Source organism: Salmo salar, chromosome ssa14, assembly GCF_905237065.1.
Source record: "Salmo salar chromosome ssa14, Ssal_v3.1, whole genome shotgun sequence".
Classification (NCBI taxonomy): Eukaryota; Metazoa; Chordata; class Actinopteri; order Salmoniformes; family Salmonidae; genus Salmo; species Salmo salar.
The window spans coordinates 9,190,261-9,201,518 of record NC_059455.1 but is presented as its reverse complement, the minus strand read 5'-3'; the positions used below and the strand labels follow the sequence as shown (position 1 = coordinate 9,201,518).

Here is an 11,258-nt window from a genome sequence, read left to right as displayed (position 1 = left end):
CTACAGAGGACAAACGGGTACACGTAACGGTTTAGAATTTACATTTACAAGTATCGACTAACAGCTACTCAACGTTCAGTCCTCCCACAGTTGTCTCCATTGATGTGATGTACATTTTGGAGTTGAGAACAATTTGGGTACATTCTGGCATGACACTTTTGCATCCTACAAGGTGGCTACATTGTAGCAATAGACACGCTTCAGTGGATTACTTTTGTCAAGTCATTGACCATTGTTGGTCACCGCCTTTCAAAGTGTTGCATTATGGTTATACAAATTGTCTGACTTGCGACTACATGTCAACTGCATGAACTTTACAAAAATGTGATTGAAGCTCATGCGGTTTTTGATGAAGTCGCTGCACTATGCAGCCATCACCTGCATTGTGGGAGGCCCTATATGTCAACCAATTATTAGGGTGTTTTTATTTGATCAATGTGAATGTCTAAATACGTGACTGAAACAGGAAACAATTTTGCTCAAATATAAAGCTACAGGGAATACAAATGAAAAGTGATATTTGAGACCTCTAACCAAATAATTGTACACACATTGTTTCCAGTTTGAGTGTATTTTGACATTTATTCAGACAAACTTTTGTAAACAATAGCAGCTATGTTAACACTGTCATGCTGATCTTAGCCTTGCTGTTGGAAAGCAACTGCAGTGTCCGACTTTTAGCTGTCGCAGATGCACCTCAGTCGACTTCACTCGACTTTCGTCTACTGTCGGTTGCTCTCGCCTTACCACTCAAACGAGCCCAATGTTTATCACTTACGCATTGGAAGACACCCCCTCTGACATCGTCATGACGTAGTATTTAGTGAATTATGGCGGAAGTTCGGAAACGTCAACATGTGCAAATTGAAGGGAAAACCTCGGATAAAAGCTCAGTATCCAAGAATGACAGTAAAGGGATGACGAGCGGGAGGTCAGCCGTGTTTCTGAAGCTTTTCGCTGCCGGATTTTACGGGCTGAGCTCGTTTTTAATCGTTGTTGTGAACAAAAGCGTCCTCACCAGTTACAGGTATGCCTACAGTAGTCTATGCATGGGCAGTTGGTTGGACTTTGGACACTAATGACAGTGATAAAAACAGAGTGGGGTTGTTTGCTTACTCGGTCTCGGGGGTACCAACATCAATGTAGCTGAATGTTGTGTGGCATAAAGCTGTTTTACACATGCAGTACCAGTCAAAAATTTGGACACCTCATTCCAGGGCTTTTATTTTTTTGTATTTTCTACATTGTAGAAAAATAGTGAAGATAACAAAACTATGAAATAACACATGGAATCATGTAGTAACCAAAAAAGTGTTAAACAAGTCAACATTTATTTTATATTCTTCATGACAGCTTTGCACACTCTTGCTATTCTCTCAACCAGCTTCATGAAGTGGTCACCTGGAATGCATTTCAATTGACAGGGGTGCCTTGTTACAAGTTTAATTTGTAGAATTTCTTTCCTTCTTAATGCGTTTGAGCCAATCAGTTGTGTTGTGACAAGGTAGGGGTGGTATACAGAAGATGGCCCTATTTGGTGAAAGACCAAGTCCATATTATGCCAAGAACAGCTCAAATAAGCAAAGAGAAATGACAGTCCATCATTACCTTAAGACATGAAGGTCAGTCAATCTGGAACTTTGAAAGTCTCTTCAAGTGCACTCGCAAAAAACATAAAGCGCTATGATGAAACTGGCTCTCATGAGGACCACCACAGGAAAGGAAGACCCAGAGTTACCTTTCCTGCAGAGGATAAGTTCAGTAGAGTTACCAGCCTCAGAAATTGCAGCCCAAATAAATGCTTCAGAGTTCAAGTAACAGACACATCTCAACATCAACTGTTCAGAGGAGACTGTGTGAATCAGGCCTTCATGGTAGAATTGCTGCCAAGAAACCACTACTAAAGGACAAAAATACGAAGACTTGCTTGGGCCAAGAAACACAAGCAATGGACATTAGACTGGTGGAAATCTGTCCTTTGGGCTGATGAGTCCAAATTTGAGATTTTTGGTTCCAGCCTCCATGTCTTTGTGAGACGCAGAGTAGGTGAATGAATCTCCGCATGTGTGTTTCCCACCGTGAAACATGGAGGAGGAGTTGTGATGGTGCTTTTCTGGTGACACTGTCTGTGATTTATTTAGAATTAAAGGCACACTTAACCAGCATGGCTACCACAGCATTCTGCAGCAATACGCCATCCCATCTGGTTTTCACTTAGTGGGACTATCATTTGTTTTTCAACAGGACAATGACCCAACACACCTCCAGGTTGTGTAAGGGTTATTTGTCCAAGAAGAAGAGTGATGGAGTGCTGCAGCAGATGGCCTGGCCTCCACAATCACCTGACCTCAACCCAATTGAGATGGTTTGGGATGAGTTGGACCGCAGAGTGAAGGAAAAGCAGCCAACAAGTGCTCATCATATTTGGGAACTACTTCAAGACTGTTGGAAAAACATTCCAGGTGAAGCTGGTTGAGAGAATGCCAAGCGTGTGCAAAGCTGTCATCAAGGCAAAGGGTGGCTACTTTGAAGAATCTCAAATATAAATATATTTTAACACTTTTTGGTTACTACATGATTCAATATGTGTTATTTCATAGTTTTGTCTTCACTATTATTCTACAATGTAAAAAACTGTACAAATAAAGAAAAACCCTTGAATGAGTAGGTGTGTCCAAACCTTTGACTGGTACTTTACTTTCACAGTATTAAACATTATCTAAAGATTTTAGCTGACCACAGATTTATGTAGAGAAACACTCTGACTTCTTTGAATGTCAAACTTGTCATTGTGATTATTATTTTACCCCGAATAAAATAGCTGTAATGTTTTATTGCCAAAGAACTGCTTTTATTCCTACATGGTACTATTATTTTATGGGAATTTCCTCTGATACTGGCCATAATAGTTATGATAGGAGCCTACTTTGTCATACTGTAATGCATTTGCTGAAGTCACATTTTAATAACTTTTGTTTGCAGATTCCCCTCATCAACATGTGTTGGGATCGGTCAAGTAAGTATGCGCTTCATGAGTTACATCAATTGAAGTTGCTTATAATAGATTTATTACATTTGATTTTTTTTCTCCAGATGCTGGCTACAGTACTTGTACTAGGAGCTGCAAAGGCAATAGGTGTCATCACATTTCCAGGTTTGGACAGGAGCATCCCAAACAAGGTGATACGATGATTCCTTTCTATATCATATACATTTTGTAGCTTAAATTTCCAAATGCACCATATGACCCACCATTCAAGCTGAAGGGAGCTCAATTTCACAGTTTAAATGGCCCTTTCTGTTGCTTTGACTTACATTTACATTTAAGTCATTTAGCAGACGCTCTTATCCAGAGCGACTTACAAATTGGTGCATTCACCTTATAATATCCAGTGGAACAACCACTTTACAATAGTGCATCTAAATCTTTTAAGGGGGGGTTAGAAGGATTACTTTATCCTATCCTAGGTATTCCTTAAAGAGGTGGGGTTTCAGGTGTCTCCGAAAGGTGGTGATTGACTCTGCTGTCCTGGCGTCGTGAGGGAGCTTGTTCCACCATTGGGGTGCCAGAGCAGCGAACAGTTTTGACTGGGCTGAGCGGGAACTGTGCTTCCTCAGAGGTAGGGAGGCGAGCAGGCCAGAGGTGGATGAACGCAGTGCCCTTGTTTGGGTGTAGGGCCTGATCAGAGCCTGAAGGTACGGAGGTGCCGTTCCCCTCACAGCTCCGTAGGCAAGCACCATGGTCTTGTAGCGGATGCGAGCTTCGACTGGAAGCCAGTGGAGAGAGCGGAGGAGCGGGGTGACGTGAGAGAACTTGGGAAGGTTGAACACCAGACGGGCTGCGGCGTTCTGGATGAGTTGTAGGGGTTTAATGGCACAGGCAGGGAGCCCAGCCAACAGCGAGTTGCGGTAATCCAGACGGGAGATGACAAGTGCCTGGATTAGGACCTGCGCCGCTTCCTGTGTGAGGCAGGGTCGTACTCTGCGAATGTTGTAGAGCATGAACCTACAGGATCGGGTCACCGCCTTGATGTTAGTGGAGAACGACAGGGTGTTGTCCAGGGTCATGCCGAGGCTCTTAGCACTCTGGGAGGAGGACACAAGGGAGTTGTCAACCGTGATGGCGAGATCATGGAACGGGCAGTCCTTCCCCGGGAGGAAGAGCAGCTCCGTCTTGCCGAGGTTCAGCTTGAGGTGGTGATCCGTCATCCACACTGATATGTCTGCCAGACATGCAGAGATGCGATTCGCCACCTGGTTGTCAGAAGGGGGAAAGGAGAAGATTAATTGTGTGTCATCTGCATAGCAATGATATGAGAGACCATGTGAGGATATGACAGAGCCAAGTGACTTGGTGTATAGCGAGAATAGGAGTGGGCCTAGAACAGCGCCCTGGGGGACACCAGTGGTGAGAGCACGTGGTGCGGAGACAGATTCTCGCCACGCCACCTGGTAGAAGCGACCTGTCAGGTAGGACGCAATCCAAGCGTGGGCCGCGCCGGAGATGCCCAGCTCGGAGAGGGTGGAGAGGAGGATCTGATGGTTCACGGTATCAAAGGCAGCAGATAGGTCTAGAAGGATGAGAGCAGAGGAGAGAGAGTTAGCTTTAGCAGTGCGGAGAGCCTCCGTGACACAGAGAAGAGCAGTCTCAGTTGAATGCCCAGTCTTGAAACCTGACTGATTAGGATCAAGAAGGTCATTCTGAGAGAGATAGCAAGAGAGCTGGCCAAGGACGGCACGTTCAAGAGTTTTGGAGAGAAAGGAAAGAAGGGATACTGGTCTGTAGTTGTTGACATCGGAGGGATCGAGTGTAGGTTTTTTGAGAAGGGGTGCAACTCTCGCTCTCTTGAAGACGGAAGGGACGTAGCCAGCGGTCAAGGATGAGTTGATGAGCGAGGTGAGGTAGGGGATAAGGTCTCCGGAAATGGTCTGGAGAAGAGAGGAGGGGATAGGGTCAAGTGGGCAGGTTGTTGGGCGGCCGGCCGTCACAAGACGCGAGATTTCATCTGGAGAGAGAGGGGAGAAAGAGGTCAAAGCACAGGGTACGGCAGTGTGAGCAGGACCAGCAGTGTCGTTTGACTTAGCAAACGAGGATCGGATGTCGTCAACCTTCTTTTCAAAATGGTTGACGACCTAATGTCCAAAACAGTAATTGGTGAAAATTTTAAGTGGGCGGTACATAGCCCCAAGCTGTATTTTGTTTTCCTCACCATAGACCCTCTCAGAAATAGATAAACCATGGTTTCTCTCGGAGTGGAGTGTACACCGAGTCTTGCATCAGACAATGGAAACCCTGTGCCTGTTTCAACATGAACTACTGTGTCTATAGTAGACTTTTATTCTGTCTTTGCAGATGTTTCCCCTACCGCTTCTGTATGTTGGGAATCAGGTATCAGGACTTCTAGGAACCAAGCGACTCAAGTATGACGTCTTTCTTCTTCATTGACCCTGATATTGAATATTCACCACTTATGCTTCATATCATAGAAATAAAGAGTGATTCCTCACTAAATCAGGACAAAGAAGGCCATGATTTTGGGGATTTTTGCTAAATGTAATCCATAGAATAGTCCTTTGTATGCCTCCCGAGTGGCACAGTGGTCTAAGGCACTGCATCGCAGTGCTAGCTGTGCCACTAGAGATTCTGGGTTTGAGTCCAGGCTCTGTCGCAGCCGACCGCGACCGGGAGACCCATGGGGCGGCGCACAATTGGCCCAGCGTCGTCCGGGTTAGGGGAGGGTTTGGCCGGCAGGGATGTCCTTGTCTCATCGGGGACTAGCGACTCCTGTGGCGGGCCGCGTGCAGTGCATGCTAACACGGTCGCCAGGTGCACGGTGTTTCCTCCGACACATTGGTGTGGCTGGCTTCCGGGTTAAGTGGGCATTGTCAAGAAGCAGTGCGGCTTGGTTGTTTTGTTTTTTGGAGGACGTACGACTCTCGACATTCGCCTCTCCCGAGTCCATACGGGAGTTGCAGTGATGGGACAAGACTGTAACTACCAATTGGATACCACGAAATTGGGGAGAAAACGGGGTTAAAAAAAGTTAAAAATTGTCCTTTGTAGGAAAGATTGTTGACATTTGTATCTAAAAGCATAATTGAGAAGTAATAAATACTGTATGCCGAATTTCATTAATAACATTTTGGCCTTACCCAGGCTTCCTTTAAGACTCCATAATGTTTCATTTGTAGACGCTACAAAGCACAAATTGGTTCATATGAAGCTTTACCAATTGCTCTGTGGTATGAGTAGTTCTTTGATTTCAATAGCATTTTTTTTTACATTAATTTAAGAATATACAAAAATAAACATGAATATTGAAAAGAAAAGAATTTGGCATATTTTTCAATATATTGCTGAACAGAATGTACTCTATGGGAATATCAAAGTTCCAGTGGGATCTCAGCGAGTTTTAAAGTTATGGCCCATTTTATACAGAGAAATTGGCATAGTAGGCAATGTAGCCAATCACAGCCCTCCTTTTACTTGTATCATTGCACATCCTGCTAATCACCAGCAGAGGGTGAACATTTTGAATCCATTTTCACATTCACTCCATGGGTAATGCTAATAAATTGGATCATAACTCTAAAAGTAGCTCTGGAACTTTGATATGCCATATTACAGAGCAGGTGCCAATGTTTGCTTTGTAGCACCTACACACTTAAAGGAGGCCTGGGTAAGACCAAAATGTCATAAATATACCAACTTTGATAAATTATTTCTAAATTATGCCGTTAGATACAATTGTCAAATATGTCATATGTCAACAATACTTCCTCCAATGGACCATTCTATGGATTTAATTTAGTGAAAATCTTAATCGTGGTAATTTTTTTGGTCCTGGTTTCATGAGGAATCACTCAAAAAGAACACAGTGGTATGATTGTATGTATCCTTTATCCTCTTCCAGTCTACCCATGTTTACAGTTTTAAGAAGATTCTCTATTTTGTTAACCATGTTGGCTGAGGGAATCCTACTGAAGTAAGTTCTCTTCAAATATTAGAAACCAATATTAGACATTTCAAAATAAGATTGCATTCGATTTTTCATTGGGTGAATAACATGTTTCATTCCCCACAGAAAGACATTCTCTGGACCTATCAAGGCAACAGTGTTTGCCATGATCTTTGGAGCCTTTGTAGCTGCGAGGTAAGAATTTGACTTGCTTGCTGGCTCTTAGGGTGTCTAGACCAGATTGCTTTAAGCACGTGTCTCACCCGACAGGTTCAGTTTACCATTGCAAAGTCTAGTATGTAGTTAAACTGTTGAAAAGGGAATTGTCCCCATTTAGTGTGGAAATACACGAAAGGAAAAAAAAAAATCTCTCATTTGGTAAAAATCTGTTACAGCACGGATTTGGCCTTTGATCTCCAAGGCTATGTTTTCATAATGCTCAACAATGTTCTGACTGCAGCCAATGGGGCCTATGTGAAACAGAAACTTGATTCCAAGGTAAGTGGATATGTGCCAACTTTTTTGTTGTTGTGAATACTTGACTTGTTCCTCTGTATTTGTATTAGAGCATAATAAAACATGGGGAGAGGCCACCCCACTATATATCTACAGTACAGGTCTCATGTTACATTATGTTTTATGTTATGTGTGCACCCGATTGAGACAACTCATTACTTCTGTACAGTATATCTATAAACAATGTGGTCCAGTGGGTCCACACATATTGATATAAAAACAGACTTGGACAACACATTCCGTGTCAATTTGATACCCTCGCCATTGAAGTATTGCCGTTGTGTTCATGTTTTTTCCGACCTGTATGTATGTGTTCATAGGAGCTTGGCAAATATGGGCTGCTGTATTACAACGCTTTATTTATGATCATCCCTACAGTGGCATATGCACATTTCGCTGGGGATCTACAAATGGTAAGAGGTTGTTGTTTGTCTGCGTTGCATACCATGTTTGTGTGTAACTTATGTGCTGTGAAAAACATCTACTGGCTATTGTTGTTACCCTTTAACTAACCACGTGTGGTGTTTCTGTCCAAGGCATTTGAGTTTGAAGGGTGGTCGGACATGCTGTTTCTGTTCCAGTTTGTGCTTACCTGTGTTATGGGGTGAGAGTATTGATATTTTCATATAATTTGGAAGTATTCAGACCCCTTGACTTTTTCCACATTGTTACATTACAGCCTTATTTAAAAATTGATTAAATAGTACTTTTTCCTTCAATGTACACACAATAACCCATAATAACAAAGCAAAAACGGGTTTTTCCATTTTTGCAAATGTAAAAAATTTGTTACAAAAATATCACATTTACATAAGTATTCAGACCCTTTTCTTTATTGAGGCCCCTTTGGCAGGAATTACAGCCTTGAGTCTTCTTGGGTATGATGCTAAAAGCTTGGCACCTGTATTTGGGGGATTTCTCCCATTCTCCTCTGTAGATCCTCTCAAGCTCTGTCAGGTTGGATGGGGAGCGTCGCTGCACAGCTATTTTCAGATCTCTCCAGTGATGTTCAATCGGGTTCAAGTCTGGGCTATGGCTGGGTCACTCAAGGACATTCCGAGACTTGTCCCGAAGCCACTCCTGTGTTGTCTTGGCTGTGTGTTTAGGGTTGTTGTCCTGTTGGAAGGTGAACCTTCACCGCAGTTAAAGGTCCTGAGTGCTCTGGAGTAGGTTTTCATCAAGGATCTCGCTGTACTTTGCTCCGTTCATCTTTCCTTCGATCCTGACTAGTCTCCTTGGCTTTCAGGCCAAAGAGGTTGATCTTGGTTTCATCAGACCAGAGAATCATGTTTCTCATGGTCTGAGAGTCCTTTAGGTGCCTTTTGGCAAACTCCAAGCGGCTGTCCTGCCCTTTTATTGAGGAGTAGTTTCCGTCTGGCCACTCTACCATAAAGGCCTGATTGGTGGAGTGCTACAGAGATGGTTGTCCTTCTGGAAGGTTCTCCCATCTCCACAGAGGAACTCTAGAGATCTGAGTGACCATGGGGTTCTTGGTCACCTCCCCGACAAAGGCCCTTCTCCCCTGATTGCTCAGTTTGGCCGGGTGGCCAGCTCTAGGAAGATTCATGGTGGTTGTGTTCTTGGGGACCTTCAATGCTGCAGAAATGTTTTGGTACCCTTCCCCCAGATCTGTGCCTTGACACAATCCTGTCTCGGAGCTCTACAGACAATTCCTTTGACCTCATAGCTTGGTTTTTGCTCTGACATGCACTGTCAACTGGGGGACCTTTATATAGACAGGTGTGTGTGTGCCTTTCCAAATCATGTCCAATCAGTTGAATTTACCACAGGTGGACTCCAATCAAGTTGTAGAAACATCTCAAGGATGATCAATGGAAACAGGATGCACCTGAGCTCAATTTCGATTCTCATAGCAAAGAGTCTGAATATTTATGTAAATAAGGTATTTCTGTTTTTTTAATCCATTTCCAAAAACCTGTTTTCGCTTTGTCATTATGGGGTATTGCGTGTAGATTGAGAATAAGGCTGTAATGTAACAGCATGTGGAAAAAGTCAACGGGTCTGAAAACTTTCCTAGTGCACTGTATACCTGGTATAAGATTTCATTGCGATAATGGTCTGGGAGGAGTGATTCATTTTACAATAGTTTTAATATTGTGCATTGTAGTCTTGTTATAAGCCTATAGTTGGACAATCCGGTTGTCATAGAGTTTCTAGAAGCCTCACATTGTCAACCGCAATTAGTGTCAACATTGCTTCCAAATTAAATAAATCATGTTTAACAAGATTATTATATATGGATTATTAATTCATAACGTCTTTTGTTCTCTGTTTTGGCAGCTTTGTTTTAATGTACTCCATTGTGCTTTGCACTCAGCACAACTCTGCATTGACCACCACCATAGTGGGCTGTATTAAAGTAAGCCATCACTAAGTTGTTTTTATCACTACAACTCTACACTTACAGCATTTACGTAGTTCTACACTGTCGTGACTAAAGTATTGACTGCTGTTTTAATTCTTTCCACAGAATATTTTAGTCACTTATCTTGGAATGGTCTTTGGTGGAGACTATATTTTCACCTGGGTCAACTTCATTGGATTAAACATCAGGTAAATGAATGTTCTTCATTCAGCTTAATTCTGAAAGTACGGACCTTCTCTTTTCTACTTCCGATTTATTGCTACTGACAGGTCTACGCCCCATATACTGAAGTGTGCTGGGGGTTTTCCTTATGTCATTGACTGAAGAGATGCCGTGAGTTTAATTTGAGCATCCTTCTCTTTGTCTCCCTAGCATTGCCGGCAGTCTGGTGTACTCCTACATCACGTTCACAGATGAACAATCAAGTAAGCAAAGTGAAAAGATTAGCCAGGAAAATTAGATTACAAATCGTGTGTGTGAAAACAAATGGACTTGGTATTGTTGTTCATTTCGGACAGTTTTATTTTCCTCTCCAAATGGTACTGTTATGTAAAGTATGTTCAATAAAAACAGCTGTTCAACTTTCCCATTGGCTGATACTTGGCATAGCAAAAAGGCCTGTGTGCTTGAAATCCTAGATTTGGTCCATAGTTGATGCTATTTTATGCTATTTTATATGGCCATAGTAAAATTCAAAATTTTCACTTTATGGACTTAATACATTTCTAAAATGTTTATTTGTCATTTCAACAGAAAAACTTTAAAATGGGGGTGCCACTGGAAGGTTGGAGCTGGACTTTAAGACGTACGTGTATGTCGAACATTTATTTACCTTTGGCCACTATTTCAACATTTTCTTAATCATACTATCACAAGACTGAATCAGTGTTAAAGAAGATTTGTGCCTAATCAAGTAAATGCAGTAACTATGGCCAGAATTCAATAAGACACGTAGTACTGTAAACGTTTTTTCTTCTTGAGCCAACATCTGCAGTGTTTAGCATGAATGCTATCTCCACAAACTTCTGGGAAATTGCCTTTTGTCGGTTCTGCAATGTACTTGTTGACAATGTGCCTCTGATTCTCTACCTGTTCGTTCACATTGCATAATGTAAAAATGTTGTGGCCATGAGCCATTTGATACTTTGTTTATTCAAAAATGTTTTTGCTTAGAAATTAGGTTCAAAGCGCTTTACATTATTTACTATGTTCAACATTTTAAACCTCAAATGTTGGTTACATGCATATTTCAACATTAATTTCCTGTCACTGATGAAATGTATGCAAACTCCCCCACATAATTCAAATCAATTTTCCCACCCTGTAAAATCATTACATTTTATCATTGATAAAGTGCCTATTTTGCAGTTAGGCCACAGTAAAAACATGAAATAACA

General features: G+C 42.2%; 1 protein-coding gene across 1 annotated transcript; it reads left to right on the top strand.

Annotated features, from left to right (window-relative positions):
* Positions 1-810: 810 nt before the first annotated feature.
* LOC106568725 (UDP-N-acetylglucosamine/UDP-glucose/GDP-mannose transporter) lies at positions 811-11,258 on the top strand. Its single transcript, XM_014139311.2, has 13 exons — positions 811-1,027; positions 2,983-3,016; positions 3,094-3,180; positions 5,354-5,421; positions 6,915-6,986; positions 7,086-7,154; positions 7,355-7,457; positions 7,796-7,888; positions 8,012-8,079; positions 9,777-9,855; positions 9,967-10,049; positions 10,234-10,286; positions 10,615-11,258. The coding sequence occupies exons 1-13, from the start codon at positions 831-833 to the stop codon at positions 10,623-10,625; spliced, it is 1,017 nt and encodes a 338-aa protein (XP_013994786.2). The 5' UTR covers positions 811-830; the 3' UTR covers positions 10,626-11,258.

What these genes read in the sequence shown, in the direction of transcription:
- LOC106568725 (XM_014139311.2), top strand. Translation starts at nt 831, where the DNA reads ATGGCGGAAGTTCGGAAACGTCAACATGTGCAAATTGAAGGGAAAACC. An exon ending in CCATAGTGGGCTGTATTAAA is followed by an intron (nt 9,856 to 9,966) that starts GTAAGCCATCAC and finishes TTCTTTCCACAG; the next exon opens with AATATTTTAGTCACTTATCT. An exon ending in TTCATTGGATTAAACATCAG is followed by an intron (nt 10,050 to 10,233) that starts GTAAATGAATGT and finishes TTGTCTCCCTAG; the next exon opens with CATTGCCGGCAGTCTGGTGT.